General features: G+C 41.1%; 1 protein-coding gene across 4 annotated transcripts in view; it reads left to right on the plus strand.

Moving 5' to 3' along the window:
* The window catches only part of DOCK1 (dedicator of cytokinesis 1), a 281002-nt gene extending 269165 nt beyond the window's left edge, over positions 1–11837 (plus strand). For all 4 annotated transcript variants that reach the window (XM_083844832.1, XM_083844833.1, XM_083844830.1 and 1 more), the window contains exons 51-52: positions 961–1106; positions 10517–11837. In XM_083844832.1, the coding sequence (XP_083700958.1) occupies positions 961–1106; positions 10517–10612 (242 nt within the window). In that variant the 3' untranslated portion in view covers positions 10613–11837. The remainder of the gene's footprint in view (positions 1–960; positions 1107–10516) is intronic.
* Positions 11838–23612: the final 11775 nt, after the last annotated feature.

Below are 23612 nucleotides of genomic sequence, written 5' to 3' on the forward strand. Positions count from 1 at the left end.
TAAAAATATCTGAATAAACAAGTCCTCCACTTGTTTTACAGATCATCCTAGTAAAATAAAAATATTATTTTTTCATTCCCTAAATGAAAACACTTGCCCTAATTTATCAAAAATAAATTAAGTTTCTTATCTCGTAAAGCTCACAGTGGGTTTTGCCTGTTTTCAAATGACTGAATTACCCTGAAATACACCGTGGGTGGATTTCTACACAAAAACCCATGTATGCCTCAGACCTCAATAAACTTTATTATCCCTCAGGCTATTCCCCTTTGCAGCAAGTACCTGCTAGGATTTATCTGCTAAGAAAAGGGAATTTTCTACCCAGCAACCAGTAATAATAAATGTTTTGTACTTTTTCTTGCATGAGTTTATTTACTCAACAACTAATGACTGCTCATTTATTATAGTTACCTGGAGTTTGAAATTTTTTGAGAGAGATGTAGTTAATTATAGGCTTTCATCTGTGCATTTTATTAACGAGAAGCTTGTATTTTACTGTAGGAAAGTAAATAAATCTTAGCTCAATTATGTTCTCTTAGTGCACTTAGCAAAACTTGTCTTGTTTGTTAATATACAAGGTGTAAATGCAGAGCTTACAGCTGAGAAAATTGTATTTGCCAAGCTATGAATATTTTGGAGTGAAATCCGAAGGGAAGAGTATTTTCATTTTCTGTTAAAAAGAGAGGATTGTTCAAGTCTTTTGAGTGTATCCTAAAAATTAGTCCAATGCAACTCCAACAGTGCATGCTTCCTGTTGATAGGGAGGTTGGTTCACTTTTCTTTTCTCCTTTAAAATCCCTCATTACATGAACTACAGATAATTATAGAGGCAACGAAGAGCAGACAAAGATATTGCATGTGCAGCATTGTCATATTATCAATGCCATAAGAATAGATGGAGTCTGAATTTTTGGATTCCATTCAGTTATTTAAGAGTTAACTAAATGCTGGTTTTCGCAGATCTGGAACTGAACGGCATGTCTAGTGCCGACCTCACAGACATCCCTCCTCCACTGCCTCTCAAAGGAAGCATGGCCGATTATGGGAATCTCATGGAAAGCCAAGACTTGATCAGTCCAGCAACATCCCCTCCTGCCCATCAAAGGGTGAGTCCTACTGATGATGATCGTTTTCTGCAGTTTTCTTTGCTTTTTCATTTTTAACCACCCCCAGTGAGATGTGACCCTGCTGGTGGACGTCAGCAGATCCATAGATTTCTGCAGCTGCAAACAAATGTCTGAAGTAGGAAGGAACAGCATCGCTCATTGGGATCGACTTAAAGTGAGCTTGGATTCATTCTAGTGGAGAAGATCCAGCCAAATGGTGTTAGACGTGTTGGTAAGGGAGCTTAAACTGACAGGATGTAGTCTCAGCAGCAAATTAGTTTTTATAGCCTTTCAATCCTGTCTCAGGAAAGGAAATAAAATATGTACCTGACATATTTTCCTTCTGGAGCTCTGTTCTGTCAGCATTCAATTGCCACTTGTTTCCTAGAGGCAAACACGCATGCTCCCTTTGAGGAAAGAGCTTAGAAACATTCTTCATAGTGAACGTTGTTTTCAGCTTTCTGAAGAAAATACACTTTTTCAACTTAGTTTTCCTGCATCCTGGAAGCCTTTAAAAATAATTTAGTATTTTTCTTTTAAGCAGTACTTTTGAGAAGGGCCATTTGTTTTCTTTTTGAAAAAAAAAAAAAACGTGTTTAAAGAGGTGTTCTTTTCTTTGACTTTGAAATTTATAACTTTGGTCAAGCTGTTATTTTGTGGAAAAATTCTCACTGGTAATATTTCTATTTTGTTTGTAGAAGTATCTTCCAATATTTCTCTGAAGCTCATCATTCAAATTAAATCCTTTAAATAATTTGCTTTTCAGTAAATTTCATGGTTAGAGAAAACATTTCTATTTATCTCATTTATCTCAGCAGAGAATAAAGTCAGGCAGGAATTCAGTTTTGTGTGTATGAAAAGTTGTATTGTGTAAGAGACTATCACAATGTGTAACAGTACACAAGACTGACTTTTTCCATGTATGGAATTCTAACTGTGTAGTTGCAGTAATTTAGTTTTCAGGCTAAATGGGGAAAAATAGGTATAGAAGTAACTTCAGAAACGTGAGCAGTGTTGTTCAAAACACCACGTTTTATTCAGTCATAAATTGAAAAATTCTCTATTCTTATCTTTTATTCTATCATTCTTCCTTGTGTCTGGATGGGTTTTGTGAGCATTTTAACTGATTTTTCTTATGAACCCTTTTCCTCTATTTTCTGACAAAATGTTCCAAACTTTCACTTTTACCCATTTCACTGTCTTCTCTCTCGGGGCCAGCTGTGCTTAACCTGGATCCAGACCTCTAAATGGAAACTTTCAGAATGTACAGTAGGATTGCCAGGATTTTGGTCTAAAGAATCAAGCCTCATGAAGAAGCTTGAGAAATTCAAATTAAGTTTCAAATTTGTTAAACTTCCTTTATGAGCTCCAAGATAGTAAATTCATTTTATATGCTATACTGTAAGTTGTAAGTTTTAGGTCATGGTAGTAGCTCAGGATTGTAAACATGACTTCAGTTCTCAGCTGAAAAGATGATAAAATGAGATGATAAAATATGCAGTGAGGAATAAAATCCCAGCCTCTTTATTCCTTCCTTTCAAGGCTGTTTGAAGGGGTTTCCATGAAGTGGACAAATGCAGGATACTTATTTTACTAATTGCAAATGCCATCGTGCTGTGCTGGTTGGAGCCCACATCTGAGGAAGACCCCGGTACAAGCCTTGGTCGCCTTGCTCTTGGAAATGTGACCTTGCACAGCTCCTGTACCTGTCATGAGCAGGGTTTCCACATCACTAAATGGAACATCATAAAACTAGCATTAATGTGCTCTCTTGTTTTTTTGTTGTTTTTTTTTTTTTTCCAAAGTTCTATTCAGGTCTTAAATCTTTTTCTTTTCTTTACTGTCACTGCTTAGCCTCCTTTCATACTTTTTTCTTAATATTTTTTGTTGTTGTAGAAATAGGCCCCATTGTTTAACATCCAGTGTTGAAGGAGCTCAGGATTTGAGCATCCTATAGAAATATAATCAAATAAAAGTGGTATCTCCTTAGACAGGTGTCCACAATTTTCCTCAGCATCTGTTTTTATAAGCTTTCCAAGATGAGGTAATATAGTTTCAAAGTCTGGAAAATAGATCTAAAGCAGATTTGTCACAAAACCACAGGTACTAGTCTTAGAATTAATTTTAGGAAAGGTTTATAGGCTTATTACAATTACTCTACAAATTTATTAAATCAAGCTTATAGCTGTAAAGAACATAAAATGAGTAGTGCTGGGTATGAAAGATCAGATGGGTAAATTCTTATTACTGCTCTGATTAAATCCCACTGGGCAAGTTTTTAATGCCTTGTGTTACAGGGGTCAAACAACTACATACTTCATAACTTTATGATTCTATGCCCAGTAAACTAATGATCTTTTAAATTACACACGTTTTGTATCAGTGAAGAAAAATTAGTAAAAAATGTGATAGATAAGATTGTATCAGTAGCTTTTGAATTGGAAGTATTCCCTTGCATAAGAAATTATTACATGGCTTGCTGGGGTTGCTTTGCAGTCAGTTAGGAAAAACAACAACAGAAAAAGCACTTTAGTGAACTGAAAAGAGTACATTAATAAATACACCAAGAAAACCTTGAAACTGCAGGGAATAGTGTCATTTAGTGTCTGAGATTGTAATCTTAGATTATTTGAAGTCTACTGTTAGTTTAGTCTACTTAAGTCTCTTATCCCAGTAATCATCTAATTATAATTATCTGATTGTCCTCTTATTCATTGATAACTATGATACCCTTATATATTTTTTCTTGCACTGTATGATTTGTTCTGCTAAAAATGTTCTTAGTAATATATGGGAACATAAAAAAGAAGTCTACGGCTCCTGCAAGGATTATTATTACATCAAGGGATTCCTTTAGGCACTTCTCATTCTTTATGGGTTCATCCATACCCTTGCATACAAATCAGCTGCCTACTTTGTATTCACAGCAAAAAGGGAAACTCAAAGAAAATAGACAAAGGAGCACTTACATTTATAATACTGGCTGTAACGCTTACTGAGATCAGCTAATGGTTTGGGTGAGATGACCTCAATCAATCTGGCAGCAGACAGAGGACTTTGCGAGCAGGGGACAGCAAGGGCTGAAGCGGTGCCTAAAGTGAGAACCAAAGCAGGCTCGCGTGGCTGATGGCAACAGCGCTAATTTTGACTCGTTGGGATCCCAGTGCCTGAGTAACATTCAGACTGGGGATCGTTTTACCGCTTAAATGGGTATAATGGAAGTGTTTACACAGAAGTATAAATCCAGGGGATTTTTGATGTGTTGCAGTGCATATACTGCAGTGCTCATCTTCAGCTCTCTGTTAGGTTAGCTGCGGCGAGGAAAAAAAGAAAGAGGCTTTGGCAAGAGTATTGTCCTCATGTGGATGAAGGAAAAGAGTTGAGGCTAGAAAACCAGCCGAAACCATGAGGGTAGCAGGTAATTAGGGAGCAGTTGCTTCGTTGTTTGCAGTTGTTGACATGAATTCTTGGGAGGTTGCCATCAGCTGCCTGAGAGGTTCCCTTTCCTTCCTAAATGCCTTACAAAAGTCCTATTGCTCGGCTCCCCTAGGCTGGTGAAGTCTGCAGGGGAAACCCCCGGGTGGCGTGGTGCAGCCTGCCTGGGACTCCCAGCGCTGCTCAGAGGTGGGCCAGGGCTCGCTGCAGGCTCACGCGCCCTGGGCAGCAGGAGGGCGGCTGGCAGCATTCTTCTGTGGAGAAGTTGGAGAGAGTGAAATTGGAAAAACTGCATTATTAACCAGTACTGTTAAGTTAGAAACTTGACTTTGTGAACCGCATTTGATCACAAATGGAAGTAAATGTATCCTCTTTTTAAAAGCAGACACTCTGACCAATGCCTTTCCATGCTTTAGGTTTAGATTAGATACTTGGAAGAAATGCGGAGCTTTGGGTTGTGGGTGCCCCATCCCTGGCAGTGCCCAAGGCCAGGCTGGGGGGGCTTTGGGCAGCCTGGGCTGGGGGAAGGGGTCCAGGTGGTCTGTAAGGTCTGTAAGGCCAACCCAGACCGTTCAGTGATTCCTTGATTAATTCCATCTTTCTACGATGCACATAGTAATACCATGTACCCGGAAGGTATTTTCCCACAAGGTAATCCTGTGTGCTCACAGAAGAAGCAAAAAGTCTGTTCTTTACTTGCCAGCTGATCATTATTGCTGGCTGCTGGAGACGGGAAGCGTCTCAAGCTCTCCTCGCAGCGTGAAGTTCAGCCTGGGATGGGCTGGGGTTCGGTGGGTTAAGCTCTTGCCTAGGAAGGAGTCACTTTTTAATAAGTCTCAAAATCAATGGCCTGCCACGGCTTGTTACAGGATTTTGAGTGAAAAATGTGTTGTTCTGCTGTCTGCCTCGAGGCACAGAGCCCGTGATGTGTCCCTAAGCTGCACCCTTGATTTTGTTTCGGCAGCGGCCACGTCTCCGCCGCCCGCGTTACCTGGGATCAAGCTGCGGCTTAGCTCTGCCCGATCGGCAGCGCGTTGGTTTATAGCTCTCGCAGGGCCCGGGCCTTCAGGAAGAAATACTGTTTCGGTCTGGAGTCTAAACCTAATTCTGAGGGTATTGCTCGTAACTCTTGAGGTCTGTTTGTGTAAGGACTAGACCAGAAAAACACTGCTTTCGGAAATGAAGTTAGGCGGCGTGGTGTGCCATACTAATAGACTCCACACGCAGAGACGTGGTATAACAGAGGAAGAATTGCACTCGCCGTGCGTTATCCCAGCTGCCGTGTGCCAGGAGCAGATCCCGTGTGTGATGAGCACAAGTCTCTGCCAGGTCTGGCTGTCCCCGGCCTGCCTCTGTCCCCAGCAGAGGCAGTCCCTGTCAGGGCCCTGCCGAACAGCCCAGCAGCAGGAATCTAAATCACTCGTTTGAGCAATTTCACGTTGCCTGTAGTGAGTGATTTTTGATGTGTCCCGAGGAGGGGGTGATTAGCTCGTGGCAGGGGCAAGGAGACAAGGTGTGCCTTTGCAGAGGGACTCCTGAAATTGCTTTCTCCTATCAAAGTCCCCTGCAAGCAAGGGCAGGGAATGGCAGCGATACAAAGTCACCTGGAGCTGTAATAGATAAAGTATGACAGCAGAGCTTAAACGGTCATTTTACATTGGTTACCTGTGGTATTTCCTACGTAACTTCACTCCCAGAGTCAAATGGTCAATTAGCTTAAACTGTCCATAATTCAGTTTAAATTAGTGGCGTTAACGTTGATTCTCTCTCAGCTGGCACGTTATTACTCTTTTAGAATGGGAGCGTTATTCCTCCAAGAGCTTACATTGTGTGTTATTTTTCATTGCTGATGTTAAATAAGCAAGCCACTGATGTCAGGTGGCTCAGCTCCGTGCTAGAAACAACGGAGTAAGCAGGAAGGAACGGGGCGAAACTCGGTATTTGAAAGCGTTTGCACAGCCTCGTGTACTTGATAGCCTACTTACATCTTACCTGTACTGCTTATGACCTGATTAGATCTTTTAATCCTTCAAAGTAAAGTGTCTTTTGTTGGATCTCCATAGCTTGTGATATTGATGACCATTTAATTTCAAAGAAAAAGACTTACGTGGGAATATACCTCTTTTACAGTGTCGCAAGGACTGTCTGTGCAACTCAAATCTTGTTTGCTGTTTTCTTTTTAATAGTATTTTCTGATCGAAAGAAAAAAAAAATCTTGTATCTTATTTTGCTTCCTCACAGCAAAAAATATACCTATTTTCATCTTCTTTAATTGATTTTTACTGCAGCCAGGACATGTATACTGTAATGTAGTCTGTTTCTGTAAGAGAATGGAAGCAAATGTTTTTAAACCTGATTCTTCTCAGTAGCAGGGAAAAACAAACAAATGGGAGCAATTTACTGTTTGAAATGGAAGGAACAGATTGCTTCTGTGTTGCAGATGTGCCTTTTACATAAGGTATCTGCTTCCCCTGAGGTACACGCGAGTCAAGGATTCTGCCCAAAATAGGTTTGAAAGTGAACTAGCAGTCTCTATCCTCGTCAGAAAGTAAAAGCATGGTTTAAGGTTCAGAGGACTCACAATTAACAATTTAAGTTCACAATTTGAGTATAAATACGAACGCTTCAAAGAAGTTCTTCATTACATGTGAAATCAAGGGAAACTTCGGTTTTTATTTCAAAGTTTCTAAGTGGAAATGTAGTAAAATGAACTTCACGAGGCAAATAATGATTTTCTAAGTTTGATATTAACGGTAAAGTGTGCTCGAATTTATTGCTACTCTGGGTAAAGGGAGCATGTATCGGCACTTGGAGTGATGACTAGGTCTGCATTTGCACCACTTCCATATTGGCAAGTTTTGTTGTGCTAATTTCTCAAAATGGTGCCCCGATGAGCATTGCATGTCCTACTTAATATATTCCTTGGTAGCTTATAACATAAATGGACAAGTACTAAATTAATCTTAATTTCTAATGGAAATTGTAAATTCAATTATAATAATTATCTACCTATCTCTGTTATTTCTTTCTGCCTAATTTGCTTGCAGAATCTAAGCTCTTGTAGGTTTTGTGCTTGTTATTTATAGCATATATATTTAGCTTATTCTCATTGTATTTGCTTTGTATATGTTCTTCAGAAGCAGGTTTTCAGGGATAATTTGATTGTTCTGTGATCAATATGAAGGACTCATTTCTTTGAGAAATGCCTTTGATCTAATTGAATTAAGAATTATTGCCAATATACTCTTAGTTAAATTCAAAATGGATTTTTACAAATGATGCTATCAGCAAAGTTAGTTCTTTCTAGTGATAAATAGAAAGTTAAAGATACCATCTGAGAGAGCAGGACTGAGGAAATTTTTATGTTTTGTAAAATATTTTAGAGGAGAACCTGTGTGTTTCTTGTTTTGAAATAACTGTCTCCTCTGTGAGGAGTTACATGTTGCATGCTGACGTTCTGCGGACCATCAGTATGTGCAGACATCTTACCAGAAGCCCGTGCCTGGTTACATGGTTTTAACAAAGCACTTTTTCAGAGACTTTGAAACCTAGAAATCACAGTTAAATCTGTGAGGCTACGTAATGTTAACATTCCAACTCTTATACAGATGTCGTAGTAGGGATTCAGGGGCTGACTTAACATACCAGGTTAAGAAAAGTATTTGGACAGGTAGAGGAAATTTTTCATGGCGTGACTGCAATATTTGGAGACAGACCAGCAGCAACACTTTATTTTATATATTTTCTATATATTTTTCCATCTCAGAGAGCACTGTGCCCTGTGCTCCCCTGCAAGTCCGCAGTAAATTGTGTATGGTCTTCGAGTCTGCTCTTCAAAACCCTTACTCGGCAGGACTTTCCTTCGGCATACAGCGCCCTTTTGAGGCATAACCCTTCTTTTAATAATGGTTATATCTTCAAAAGAGAGAGCGTAAGCTTTAACTGGACTGTGAATATGAAAGTTTTCATTGCAAAACACCTTAATTCCCGTCTTCATCAGTGAGCATGAAGCTTCCCCTGGCCATCACGGAGTCTAAGAGGTCAGTCTCTGCATGACATCTTCTGACCTTGTTTTCCTTTGGGACAGCAAATGTAAGATGCCAGGCAGGAGATCTCCCGAGGCGATGTGCGGAGAGCTCCTTGCCTCTTGGTCATGAGTTCCTCATCCAGATGGAAACCGATGGATTTCCATGCTGGCAGCCAAGTGTTTTGTACTCAAGGAGGAAGGTGAGAGCTATAGAGGCTCCAGAAATGGAGAGAGGATGGTCTGCACCCCGACGTACACTGTGCCTGCTCTTTTGGACAGCGGCAATATGGAGAGAAAAGGTTTGGGCATGGTTGCCCAACAGTAGTTTGTGATCCCTGTTCGTTTACCAAGGGGGGAAGCCTGGAGAAATTAGGAAGATTGCAGAAATGGATTGGAAAATATTTCTTTGCAGTAAGGCTATAGGACAAATATTCCAACAAAAGTCCAGTCAGGTTACTGGCTGCGAGTATGCAGTCTTCTCTTTCTATTTAGCTTATGACTAAGAATACCAGCCTGTCTTACAATAGCTCTAGGTTTATAACTTCATGCTTTCTTAAACGATGACTTTGAAGAGTGCGTTCAGTTACCTTAAAGAGTCATTTTTGCTTTTTCTCTTGCATTTTTCTGGTAACTCACAGTAGCTACATGGCAGGAGCCTTGTGAGGCAGGGAAAGGAGAAATGTCCTGGCGTCACCCAGAACCGCTCTGCTTTTTGGATAGCAACTTTGGGTATCTTTTGAAGGAATGGGCTCGTTACGCATTTTGATGTGTTTTATCGGTTGCTTATGTACCAGTTTCTTACTGTGATTTGGAAAACACCAGTTATATTGTCCGAGACGTTAGAAAAGTTGAAATAGGAGCGTGAAGATTCCAAGCCCAGTGCATGCAGTATAGCACTGAGGCACTTCGGACGTTTGAGCTGTTCTTGAAGCACTGATGGAGGCAATTTGGCAGGCTCAGCGCATGTCGTAGCGGTGTGAAGCATCTGCATGGGGCTGGCAGCCCTGCGAGGCGCTGGGGGTCGGGTGGGCAAGGCAGAGAGATTTCGGCCAGACACAAACAAGTGCCAGTGAAGAAGAGTCGTCATGCTCGGAGGAAAACAAGAGGTAATAGCTGGCTAAGTGGGGGACGAATCTTAGGAAAAAAACAATAACACAGCAGCATTTATGAGGTGTGACGCTGCAGCACAGCCTCAGTGATGGGAAAACTAATGGCTGCAGAAAGCCGGAGTGCAAAGTCGGTAAGCAAACTGCAATGTTCTTAAGCTTTTTCTGAAACAGTTTGTTTTTTCAATATATATAACCAAACTTTATGGAAAAAGTCTTAATTTCCATAATGATTTTTTTTGTTTGGTTATCCAGTGAGTCTTACTGAGGGTGCTTTTGTTCTGTTGTATAACATACAAAATGATTTTAAATATGTATATTTGAGCAGTATGGATTTCTATTTTGAACATCTTAAATATAACTGTAATAGCTGCAAGTTACTTATCTGTTTAAATAAGATTTTTTTTTGAATGATTTTTGTTCTAAATGTGTGAAATACAAAAACAATGGAAAAGCAATGAAGCTGTTGCTTCACCATAACTTTTAAGCTCTGTAGTGCATAGGAGCTGAAGGCAATCAATACAGACCAAGAAATCAATATTCTATCATGATATAAAGTAGAGAATTATAAAGTTCTCCAGTGCTTTCAAGAGATTTTTCCTGAAATACTAAGCTAATTAATCATGAACCCTTGAGAGATTTTTCATTGTCAAAAGTATAAGTTACATTTTAATCTAATAGCCAAATACATTCAGTATTCATAGCAGCAGATTGTGAGAAGTTTTCACATATCAAATGGTTACAGGCTTACCTACTGCCTCGCTTGGTTATATATGAACCAGCAAATGTCTCCCAAATCCACTCATTGATAACGCTGTCTGTTCAAAATTGCTTTCTTCTAGCACCTGCCGCCTCCACTGCCCAGCAAGACTCCCCCGCCTCCGCCTCCAAAGACAACTCGGAAGCAGACATCTGTTGACTCTGGGATTGTCCAGTGAAGAAGGAAGCCTTTTTCCAAAGATAAAGCTGTAACAATTCATTTCCCTAAGTATTGTAAGGTATATAATGTTTACGTCGTTCAGGTGTGCAGTATCTAACACTTAGTGCAATGACTCTTAACTCCGATTAATTTCTGGCAGTGTTTCGGAAGCACCACTACATTAACCCCATTTGTGGGGATATTCCCTCCCAAAACTTGAAAGGAATCTGCATTTCTACTACTTGAGACTGGGAGGCATTTGTCAACTGACAGCACCCTCTTCCTAAACCTCTCTTTTTCTTACTCTGAATAATTTCAGGCATATAGATAGCTGTGGAGATTAAAATGAGAGTTTAATGTTTTGTACCTAAAGCATTTAGGTAGCTATGGAGTGCTAATTGAGCTGAGTATTTTATACCTAATCTCAGTGTATATAGGAATCAATGACGATATTCACATTGAATTCAATGCACGTTGGATTAGGCTTCGTGATAATGAGAAGCTGCAGTAGGATTTTCCCAAATAACGGTTATGCCCAGGGCTTAAAATCAGATACAGCTTATTTGTGAAATGTGTCTTCTCTTTATTTCTTCTGTGTTATAAATAAGCTGATAGCTGATGGCCTTTTTACAATTAGTCGTTGGTGATCAGTCATTTACATTTTGATTCAATTGGCTGTTCTTCTGTGTATTGATCAATTGAAAGCCAAGAGAGCCTCTTAGCCACAGACAGGCACGAGTGTATAGGAAAAGAAAGAGCATACGCAGATAGAAGGTTTGTGGTCATTCCAAACCGAAGTACAAGAACAGGAAGAGCTTTTTCTTTTTGTTTTAATGTGTAATATTTCATGTGGATTAGGATGAACTGAATGAAATCACTTTGTCCTTGTGCCATCATTCTGTACAGAGTTTGTATATATGATGGTTTTTAGAATGTTTTAATTTTTATGGTGCCTGCTTTTCATGTAATAATGAATTAATGTACGTGCAAATAATGCCTTACATATTTTTAATTTCTCAATTGCTTAAAGTGTAAAAAAAAAATCCAGTTATTAGCCTCTGAAAAATATTGGACAATGATGGGGAGGGGTGTTGGGAGGGAGGAAGGAAACTAACTTTATACTGTAGCATTTTTTTTATTGTCATCACACTTTTGTTTTTTACTATCTACAATCTTTATACTCTTACAGTAGATTGTTTTAAATATACCACTGACTCAAAAAAAATAAAATATTATTTTAAAAACTTGTCTAAGAAAATAAATATATTTGCTTAATGCTTTTCATTCTCACAGGATTTCACTATTATACTCAATATAGGACTACTTACATACTAACTTCGTTTTTTTGTTTGTTTGTTTGTTTTCTGAACTGTTTTGAGGGAGTTTGTGATAAAACTGCAGTCTTTCATAGTATTGATATGCTTTTTCCTGCATGTATGTAGTACAAAACTGAGGCAAAACACAGTTATTGCAGCACTAGAAACATGCATCTTTGTATGCTGGCAGAACTCACAATGATGGCTTACATATTTTTTGGTTGCTGAACACTTCAGAAAACAGGTGAGTTTTAGGTAATGTTTTCTACATCAAGTAGTTGCTACATGATGCAAGTTGCAGGCAGAAGCATGATTTACTCAGCAGTAAAACAATAATGTTGCAAAGTCAGAGAGGTTGCCCTTTAATAAAAAGCGTCTCATAGTCAATTCTGTATTCTGTTAATTTTGCTCGGAAACATCACGGAGCTTTGGGTCAAACAAGCACTTTTTCTTGCAATATGAGATAACATCAGCTATCAGAATATCTCAGAACTTGCTGTTATATATTGTCCTACACCTCCCTATTTGTTTTGGTATTAGTATAATCTCCATTCAAGAGAAACAAGCTGAGAAGGATTCCTGGCTACAGCTGATCAGATATTCCTTCTGCAGACGATCAACAACGTATTACAACATTAAGTCCATATGTCATTAATTTAATTGAAAATTGCTTTAGATGCTGATCTTGTTACTCTGCTGAATATTGCCTTGGGATGCTGGTGAGTTTTCCTCTTTTCTGTTCAATTTACTTTGTGAAGGATAGCAAGAGATTTTCACATGTACCTTTAACTGGATGCTTATAAATTGTATTTCTGATAATGTGTTTGTTTTCACACATCCTTAACAAATTCCTGTGCTCATGCAAGTGTTATAATTTGGCCCTGCAAGACTCCTCAAGTAAGAGAGAGAGTTTCAAATTGGTCTTGCACTACAAACTTTAAATCTTGTACATGTATGTGTTTTACAAATATACAAACTGAGACTGGGAATTGAAAATCAGACTCTTAGATTCACTTTCAGACCCAAATTGTCACCATTTTTACAATCTAACAGCTTCTAGGCTGCTAACTCGTATAAAACCCAGCCAGAACGAATCATTACCCTCCTCAAAGTGTTGTAAAAACACACTTCAGCAAATTCAGAAACTAATTCAGTTACAGTCTCTAAGCAATGAACAATCCTGCGAAGGCTGTTATTTTTCCTACAGTATATTTTCTTCCTTTATACTCCAGCAGTATTGTAGCAGACCATCCAAATGCAGTATGAATTTCTTGTGCCATTGTTTGCAGCACAGCTCAGCTGATGTAGAAGAGCCCAATATGAGAAAATACAGGAAAGGAAGGTTGTTTAATTTTACCCAAAGTGACGTCACTCCCGCTTAGTCATGCCCACGTACTCACGAGGGTTGAGGCATGCCAACAGAGAACTGTCAGGAAAGGTGATTGATCCCTCCGTGTCTTCCACAGGCCATGTGCAGGGCCGTAGCAGTATCTGCAGGGGCCAGGAGTTCTCCCTTTGAGAAAAGTCCTTCTGGCCAGGGATCAGCCTCACTCCCGTCCCTCCACTCGGACTTGTCTGGGTCAGTACAGTTATTCCCAAGTAGTGTCTTTATTTCTGGGTGCCAGGTTTACATCTCTGACGGAATTTGTGAAGTGAAGCACAGCCATATCCAGAGTAAGCTGTGCTAATGCCCCCATGGCCCAGTCGATAGAAATGAGGAAAATCAGCATGAATGTTGTTCCGGTTTTGGCTGGGATGGAGTTAACGTTCTTTGCAGAAGATCATATGGTGCTCTCGTTTGTATTTTTGATGAAAATAGGGGTGATAACATACTGCAGTTCAGTTGTTGCCGAGCAGTGGTTGCACAGAGCTGAGGCCTTTACACCTCTTCATGCGGCCCTGCCTACGAGGGGCTGGGGTGCACCAGGAGCCGGGAGGGGACACGGCCAAGACAGGGGGCCCAGGCTGCCCAAAGGGATGTAAAGTGTCCCTATCCCAACCCACGTGTGGTCACGCTGCTACCTTCCCGATTCTCTCCCCATCCCACTGCGGGGAGTGAGCGGCGAGCTGCCTGCGCGTTGAGGCACGGCAGTGCCCTGTGCTTAGCGGCTGCAGGGTCAGCCCGCTGCCACACCGCGCTCCTCTGGGAGCAATACACAACTTGGCAACAGAAATTGCCCTGGAAAGAAAATAATAAATATTTAGAGATGTCAGGTTTCTAAACAGTATGAGAAAACACGGGAAAATAGCATGAGAAAACCAGCTGTGGGGAAACATGAGAAAATAGTATGAGAAAACTGGCCATTTTAATGGCTAGCAATTTTTACTTCTTGAAAGTTGGCGTATATTTACTTAGTGGAAGTTAACTCACAGTCCCTTAATAAAATTGAGAAGCCCTTAATACTAATTCTCTAAGTCTTAGCTTGGGACCGAGAGGGTAATTTCCAGAGGTGTACATGTCAATTCTCATCAGTCCCATGCGATACCACAAAAGCTTCGGTGTGCAGCACTTTCTTGTTTTTTAATCAAATTTATTTTCAGCGGGAAGCTCAATGCAAAGGTCAGTTCTTAAGCCACTTTCTGTAATTGACATTTATGATTACTGCAGATGTCTCTGGTGATACCACAAATTCTGACAGTAAAATGTTCTTAAATCCAGTTTTGTCTTAATGCATGTATTATTCTTTACCATGGACGCCTGTGGTATGTGTCTTTGTTTGTACAGAAGAGTGATGGAAAGAAGATATATATGTGTCTGTGATGGATGAATAAGACTAAAGACTTACCTTCTGAAGGTAACAAGTATCTCATGTTGGGGGGGGAGCGGGATTGGCTGCAAACCCGAGAAGGAGCAAGTATTGTTTCTAGAATACTCATTTATCTGAGAACATACGTGTGCATGTATACATATGCATGCCTATATCCAAGCACACGTTTTTTAACGTAAAACGTCTTCCTTCATTGACTACTGGAGATGTGCACCTTCTTGCCTCTCACTAGGCATCTCTCCTATAACTGCAGTGACCTTTCTGGGGACCCTTCCAGGCAAGGAGCTCCATGATGCCAGCTGTCCCACGATGGATATTCACAATTACCTCTTTTTAGTAAGGTTCCTATACATTCCTTGTATAGGCACTTGACTCCCTCCACGCACACACTCAGTAAGGCATTTTTCAGTACGCATCTACACCGGCCCTTGTGATGAAGCAACAGATTGTAGCATGTTCAGAATATGCCATGCAAAAAAGACTAAGCATGCGTGTGAGTTTGAACAGTGAAATACTCAGGGTTTTCCTGTATCACCGGCTTTCAGCATTAATGTGGTCATGGGAACTGCGAGGTCCAGCTGCTCTGACATTTCAGTTTCCTTTTTCTACGTTTGTACTTTTCATGGATCTAAACTGAATTTCAGGCTTGCAATTGCCATCTTCTTGGTGATGCAGAAATGCGTGGATCGGTATAAATACTTGGTTCTTGGGCACTAACCAGCTGTTCTACAGGGAGCCTATTTATAGGATCTTTAATTTCCCTAGGTTTTGTCATATGTGTTCTGTAGACATGAATAATTACTGTAAATTAGGTTTCTCTATCAAATGACAGACTTTTTTCTTTTTTTTTTTTTTAATTTCCAGTGTGTGCGGTATTGTATTCTAGCAATTTAATGCAAAGTTGCTGAATTAAATAACTCATTTCACATCTGAATGAGCTGGTTCCAAACCAAAGTGTTGTGAGGACATGCGCTGACCCCTCTGAGAGGCTTGGGCTCGCTGCCCACGGGACCCAACGCAGTTCTGTTTTGCATTTTGCCTTCACGCCATCTTGGTAGAGCAACCTGTCCATGGATGCCTTTCAAAATCCAGGCTGACCGTCCAAGTTTCATTGCTACCCAAGCTCTTTCTGCCATCCCAAGCTTGTAGAGACTTTATAGGTGGTGAGATGTTGCTGTTTTGGGTTAAATCCATATTGTTTTGGCTTTTCATTCAGCTTTTCATTGCACAGTTTGGCTCTTATGCTGTTGAACTTCAATATTTGCAGCCCAAGCACTATTGCGGGGTTGGGGAACTTAAATGGAGGAACATTGAGCATAGTGTATTAATGCTACTGAATCAGTGGTAAAGCTTCACTTTCTGTACAGACAGCTTATTTTTAATTTGCGTTACTTGCAAATTATTATTATGAAGCTTCCTCTGAGTTGGAGCTCAGAGCAGCTTCAATAAGCTGCCCATATCAGCACCTTCTCCAGGTCTTTAGCTTTCCTGACAGACCCTATTTCTGTGAGTTTTTTTGGATGGTTTTTTTTTCTTCTGAAGGTGCAAGAAACCCAAATTATGTTTGAATTTTCTTCTTTGTCAAATGATTCCTAACAAACGCCTCTGAAAGGGCTTTTGGGACAACATCTGGTTGGTCCCTAAAGGTTGTGAGTGCTGCCCCGAGCCTTACCTATCGCCAGTGAGGTGTCTTCGCTGCAAGCAATGCCCAGTTACTCGCATCATGTCATACAAAAAAGCTCAGGGCTTCTAACTGTACTCCTAATTAATTATATCACCAAGAATAAGCATCATCAATCTTGTACGTATTTCCAGACCAGGAGGTCTGGCTGCTTAACAGATGCTTGAAAAGATGCTTGAAAAGATGCTTGTTTTGCTGTTATTGAAAGCTGTGGCCTGCTGCCAGTTTCCATCAGAGGGGAATAGAGGGTGTCATCAGCATTGGAGGGAGTCCTGCACAGAGGGAGAGCATAGACAAAATCAAATGTGACATTGTTTTCCTATAGATAAGGCATTTTTTGTGTGTGCTCCTGCTGTTTGCTGCTCTTCCAAGTTTTATGTCTGTGCTCTGGGTTGATTTTCTTACGACTGTGCTTATGTTTCCTCAGCACCGTAATCCCAATTTAAAAAGAGATTTCTTTCTCCATCGTTCCTACAAGCGATGACGGATCACTGCAGCGACAGCACAGAACCGAGGAAGAGCAACTCCAAAAAATGTCTCAACTAAAAAAAAAGTACGTAGCAGAATATTAAACAGCCTATGGAAATTAATAGGTATCCAGACACCATTTTAAAACAGTTTGACACGCATGCTGTGTTGAATCAAAAATGACTAATGTAGAAGTGTAACAATTTGCAAGGTAAAGAAACCCCACCAGCTTCAGTCTAGGCAAAACATTTTTTAGATTAGCATAAATTATGCAATTTAAAATGCTTATTAACATTTAATTTAACATTATGAACATTGGTTTGGGAAGTGCGTTCTTGTAGGGAGAGAAGTCATTGCAGAATACAGAGAGCTCACTTGATCTGTAATTATTGTTTCTCACAAAATTATATGTATTTTCCCCAATTTTGATCACGTGCTCAAAATCTTGGAGAAAAAAATCCACAACTATAAATTAAAAAAAAAATCAAATCCTCTCAAAAGGTAAGGTAGTTTTCTTCTACTCACTGTCATTGCAGGGAGGCCTGCTCTGATTTATTTTTATACTCGTGTTGAGATCTGGCTGTCAGTAGTGTCTTAGTGTCCTGGCTATAAACTTCTTCCCATGTATTTATTACTGTGTGCAGTTGGCAGATATATTTGCTGGTGTTGTTCGCTGCAGCCCGTTATTTTTAACTCATTCTTCAGAGAAAAAAATGCTAGGGAAAAACTAGAAATAGATTTTTTTTTTTAAAAAAAGGGTCAGTTTTTGTCATTAATTACTGACCTGATGGTCCATACAGAGGTGAGCAGAGGGCTGTGACAGGTTGGACAGGGCTTTTGTGCCAGACCTTCCCTGTCAAGTGCAATACCTGACACGGGCAGCCAGGATCGTTAGTAAATCTAAAAGCAAGATAAACCACTGAGAGGGGTGAAGCACCTCTGAAAGCTGGCCCAAGGTATGTGTTAAACATCTTCAGGGTGGTGAAACTGCAAGCTAGCAGTGCGTTTATGCCCGTAGCACACGCATGCATCATTTCTGTCTCACGTTATTTCTCCTGGTACAGATGTAATACTTCTGCTGAAGTGGGTGAGATTGCTTTTCTGGAGTGTTGGTAGCATTAAGGAGATGTCTTGCCATAAAACCTATGTCTGTTCATCCGGGACTGTAGTATAAAGTGGGATTTGCTGTTTTACTTTGGTTTTGTTTTTAAATAAATAATCATTAAACACATCCAATTTGCCCCAATAATTAATATTCTTTCAAGAGCTACTCAGACAAAAATACTGCTGGTATCCCTGGGTGGCGAGAGCTGAGTTTGGATTTTATTTAATACAAGTGACTGTCATCCGTGCAGTTAATCCACAGTCCAAGCTAGGAGGGCGTGTAAACGATAGTGAATTAGAAGTCAGCTGGGAGCGGTGGTGAGCCAGAACTCGGCGATGATGGGGTCTCGATCCTCGGTGCTCTGTTCCGTTGTTGGTAAGGCTGCGGGTTAGCTGCAAAAGGCCACCTAGGCTGCAGCAGGGAGGTTTCCTTCTCCTGCAGGCCATCCTAGTACCCGGGCAAAAAGATCCTCTGCGTGGAAGTTGTTTTCCTCCAGTGCTCCTTGTTCCCGGCTGCCAGCGCCCATTAGCTGCGGGTGCGATCTAATTGGAAGTGACCAGTGACCGCAAAGCCCTGCGCGGGAGCGAGCGCCTGTCTGCCTCCTATTTTTTTTTTAAATACTGATGTTTGCATTTAAGATGTTCTTTTTTTTTTTCCTCCTCTTTCTCCTTCCACCCTCTCCCTTGGTTTCTGTTGTTTAAAGAGGGAACATTTTAAAAAGGGAACAGCTCCACGCTGGATTTGGGAATCACGCTCCAAGTCCTGGGCATGGCCCGGAGGCCACGAGGACTTTGCCTCTGCAGATTTGGGGCCATAGGATTTTTATTTCTTGGCAAAAAGTGGGTGTAGTTGGGCAGCAGACTTTTAGGGTATCCTGAAATTGCATGAGGGGTGTTTTCAGACAAGTAGCTGTGCTGGCACATATGGTATCAAATGATGCTTTTATTGCGCTGTGCTGATCAGAATAAATCAGCACGCCCCTCGTGTTTTATTTTCACAGCAAGAAAAATCAAAGGGAAGCAAGCCAAGCACTTACCTATTTTACCAGATAATTTACCTGTACTAGAGCTATAAAAGGAATGTCGCTTACATTTCGCTTCTCTCTTAAAACAAAATGATGGAGCAGAGGAAGGCACCTTCAGGCAAGAGCAGAGCTAGTGGAAAATCAAAGCAGAGCTCAGGCTGCCGCTGTGTGCCAGGGAAGGATGCGGGCACCCACCCTGTGCGTGCAGGAGAGGGGAGGGAAGGGCCGGGGCAGGTGGGGGAGAGAGGCTGTTAAGAGAGGGTAGTGCAAAGGAGCTGCAGGTTTATCTCTATTTCCTAAGCACTGCATTCGCTTTCAGAGGGGGAAGTCAGAACTGTGACACACTTCTCTAGGTTAAAATTTCATTTGTTTTGCGGGATTTCTGCGGGAGAGCTGTTTCTCTCATTTATAATGAACTGAAAAAGGAGCGAGTGCGCCATCCAAAGCGTTTAATTACCAGCGCTCATCATGGTCTGTCAAGCACTTGGCTCAATCGTTATGATGATGGGTCAGAAATTATCTGTAAAATAATTAATGTCTCATCTACGGCACTAAAAATGTGCTTTTTTTCACATGAAGACTAGCTTTGACAGTTCAATGGATTATATATGTTATGAAATACTTTAAATACATTCTCTTACTTTTCCCCACTTCTTCTTCTGGGTAGCCCCATCTCACCAGCAGCCTCCTGCCCCTCCTTGGGCTCAGCAACTGGTGGTGCGGGGAGGGAAGCTCTGGCGTAGGGTAGGATTTGTGAGGCAAGATTAAGCACGTAAGAACAGTACTTGACAGAATGGTACGAGTCATAAAAGAAAAAAAATAATAAAAAGGGAAGAAGAAAAAGAAGAAAATGGGAAGGGAGTTGGGAGTTGCTACATCACCGAGTCCTTGGTCAAGGTGACAGTCAAGGTGCCATTGAGGTGTTGGGGCATCTCTCGATGGTGGCAACTCAACACTGAGGACGTGGTTTCTCCATCAGGGCCAGTGGCCATGCCTTTGCTTAGCTGAGGAGCTCTTCAAATTTGGGCTGCATTCAGCGTGTGTCAGCCAATAACTCATTGCTGCATCGTTTCCGTCTGTTAGCTGCTTGCAGTCCTCGTCGTACTCGTACTCCTCCAGTACACGTCGCTGCAGAAGCTGAACAAGCCCTAGCTGGTCTGTTGTGTGTTGTCAGAGAAGGCAGCATCCTCTGCCTTCAGTTCCTCCCTAGAAGTTGGTATCCAGCTATTTTCCCCGAATTTATTGAGAGAGAAAGCTTGCTCCCTCTGGGTGAGGAAGGAGCACTGGGCGGTCACTGGGCTGCGTGGTGCCGAGCCGGGGTTGCCCGCATGGGCTCCGTCCTGGTGATGGGCAGTGCTTAAATGCCAGGACTCGAAATGAGCACTTCCATAGGAACGTGCTAACAAAATGCTTCTTTCCATTTACAATTAGAAATAGTGAACTTTCAGCTCCTCTATAAATAATTGTGTTTTGAATCTCAACTATTATATCTACATGGGAGGGAGGGTAACTCCAAGATTACAAATATTTTCATTAGGAAGTCCCACTAATGAGGTCTGGGTTTTGCTTGTGTTACAGAAAATGCCACATGAATTTTCTAGATAATAGTCCCCTAAAAATGAATGCTTTTTATTTCCTTTCTCTTCTCCAGGCTTCTATTTTTAATTATTTTTTTTTTAATTTAGAAATATAAATACATGCCCTGATTTTTTTTTAAAATGTGTCAGTCGGTGAAGAAGTTCAAGGTTACCATTGGATAATTTGTGTTTCGCAGGAAAAATAAATAAATAAATACGTAAATATATATACGTATATTTTTGTCCCCTCAGGATGAAAAATAGTTTATTTTCTGGCCTCTACGTCTACAAGCAAAGTTTAGGCAAAGTGCAGTGCTTTGGCTCTTGTGCGTGCTGTTGGTGTAACAGCTGGTGGGAAGGTAAAAAACACACACAGTACCAGAGATGTTTGGTACTTTTCTGCAGGAGCACGTGGGAATTAGCAGTCTGTATTTGTTCATATTCATCCGTAATGACACTACGACACCTTAAACAGGCTCAAATCTGGAAGGTGCCTGAGGAAATAGGGGCTAACTTGCACGGTTAATCTGAAATCGGTATTGGCAGTGCTACCTGATTTTCCTGTTGAATTGATGTACAAGATTACATACTTCTGATTATATGCTATTTTTTGCTTGTTTGTTTAACTCTACCTAAACTAGGCCATCAAAATTAACAGCTCCAACTGTTGTATTGAGATTCGGATAATGACACAGGCATGAATATCTCTTACTTGCAAAAAAAAAAAAAAAAAAAAAAAGGGAAGTGTATATAAGTAGTGCCATTTCAGTTCTGTGGTGAAGCCGTTTTACTGCTTAAGCCTTCTCCATATTACACCGTGTAATTCTCCGTCTTACGTAAATCTGGTCCTAAACCTCAGCTGAGCAAGCTGGGTGCAGCAGAAGGCTGCCCGGGGGGTGTGCACGTTAATAGCCCGGCCTCACGGAGGTCAGTGAGAGTTTCATTGCTTTGTCATTCCTGGAGCTGTGTTTTAGCTCAGTGTTTGCTGTTGTTTGTGAGGGGTTTTTTTTTTTTGTGTGTGTGGTTTTTGTTTGTTTGTTTTAATGCCTCTGAGGTTTTAAAATAGCTCACAAACAGAGGAGATTTACAGAAAGGGAAGTCTGTGCATTTCGCAGCCTGAAAACCGAGCTGGGGGATGTTCAGCCCTGGAAAACCAGGTCCTTTCCCTAGGTAAATATCTGCACGAGGATTCGCACAGCTGATGTGCAGGAGCCTTCAGCGAGCCTTCCCTGCGCTCTCGATGGGGTCTCCAGCTTCTGCGGCTCCCTGTGGCTTTCCCTGTCCCTTCTGAAATGAATCAAGGCTCTCAGTCACCTCGGCCTTTAAATTCTCACTGCAGATCTCTCCATCTGCCTCTGCAGTACAGGGAAGTTGGCAATGCGGTAGCATGCGTATGAGATGGATTTAAAAGCATTTTCAGTTAAATGGATTTGATTTTATCATTCTAGATGACCTCCACTTCCCAACACGTTGCTCTTATCAGGCGCGTTGTAGCTGTTAAGAGAAATGGGATTCAACCATTCCGATAAAGTTAAGGGGAGAAGTCCGGATTTTGAATGTTTTGTTCTCTGCTGTAAGCGTTAGCACATTTTTCCTTCGTTCCTTTATTTAAAGGGAAATATTTGTTTGATACTATCCTGGTAAAAGTGCAGTGCAAACTTAGTGTTAAAATTCAGACCCCGAAGCGGATCAATCTTACAAATTCTCTTTCAACTTTCGGCTTGCCAGGCTCTATTATTCTCAATACACTTTGACAGTTGCAGGCTAAAAAGACATCAATTACCTTTGGAAATCATCCTCGCCGCTCGAGGACGAGCTGTATTTCTGCTGACGCTGCAGGGCCGTGGTGCACGGCGGGTGTCCCGGAGGGGCCCCCAGGGGTCGGCACCGCGGGATCCGGGGCTCGCCCCTCCTTGGCCACAGCAAGACGTTGGTTTAGCTCTTAGGACAAGCCTGCTGTTTCATTAGAGCCCGTAAATTTGGTGTTTTGGTGTTGCATTTGTTCTGTTAAAAGCACAAATATTGAACCTGCACCAAAGACTGTCGCTAATGTGTTGATACAGGCATTCTGGTTTGTGCTGTGCAGATAAATAGTTTCCCTGTTGCACAGCTGTTTGTTGTGGCTTCAAAACTTCCTCTTCCTCATTAGAATGGGGTCAAGACCCTGGTGAGTGTTTTTGTTTGGTTTTCATTTTTTTGTCTTTTTTTTGTATTTTTATTTAAAAAAAAAAAAAGTAAAGTAAAAATAGAGGAGAGCAGGATAGGAGTGAATGGACTTCTCCAGGGCATGGCTCAGATTTAAATGTTTAAAATTGACTTCTTGGTGACCTCCCTCTTGCGCATCTCTCATGCCTTGAATTGCTTTATTAATAAAAGAAACCCGTGTAGCCCTGTGCTTCCCTAGCACAAAAATCCCAATTCTGAGTCTAGCAGGTAACTAGTTGAAGATCTCTGGTTCGAACCAAAGCGGTAAGAGCTCACGTTCCCCATTTCCCTCGTTCAATGACTGCTGTTGACCTGTAGCTAACACCTGCCATTACATCCTCCCCTCTCCTTCCCAAATCTAGTCAGGCTTTTGTGCATATTTTCGGTGACAGCATGTGAATTGATACTAGAAATGTTGCCGTTTAATTTAAAACTAGGAAATAGAGGATGTGACTGCCAAGCAAATACTGTGACCCAACCGCAGAACTGTCCTAGATTCTCACATCTTGTTTTGAAATTTTATGACAGCCTTATTGCCCAAGGGTACAACGTAATCACTGTGCAGTTCACTGATATGCTTTCTTTCAGCATCTGTACTAAATGCGTTTTTATCCCTACTGCATGTAAGAGCACTTCTTAATTCTTCAGATGCAAATAAAAAAATCCATCTCAGAGCGCACAATAGCTAAAATTGCGTTTGTTTTAATTTTGACTGTAAACATGCTTTGAAAATTATCAATCTTTCCACCCCACCACTGCACAAATTCTTCATTGATGATACTGCTGCTTCCTGGGCTCTCCTAAGTGTTAATTAACCCTGCACAACACAGACCTTACCCCAATGCAAAGTTTGCCAGGAAGGAAAACTCCTGAAT

The sequence above is a fragment of the Anser anser genome, assembly GCF_964211835.1.
Source record: "Anser anser genome assembly, chromosome: 7".
Lineage (NCBI taxonomy): Eukaryota > Metazoa > Chordata > Aves > Anseriformes > Anatidae > Anser > Anser anser.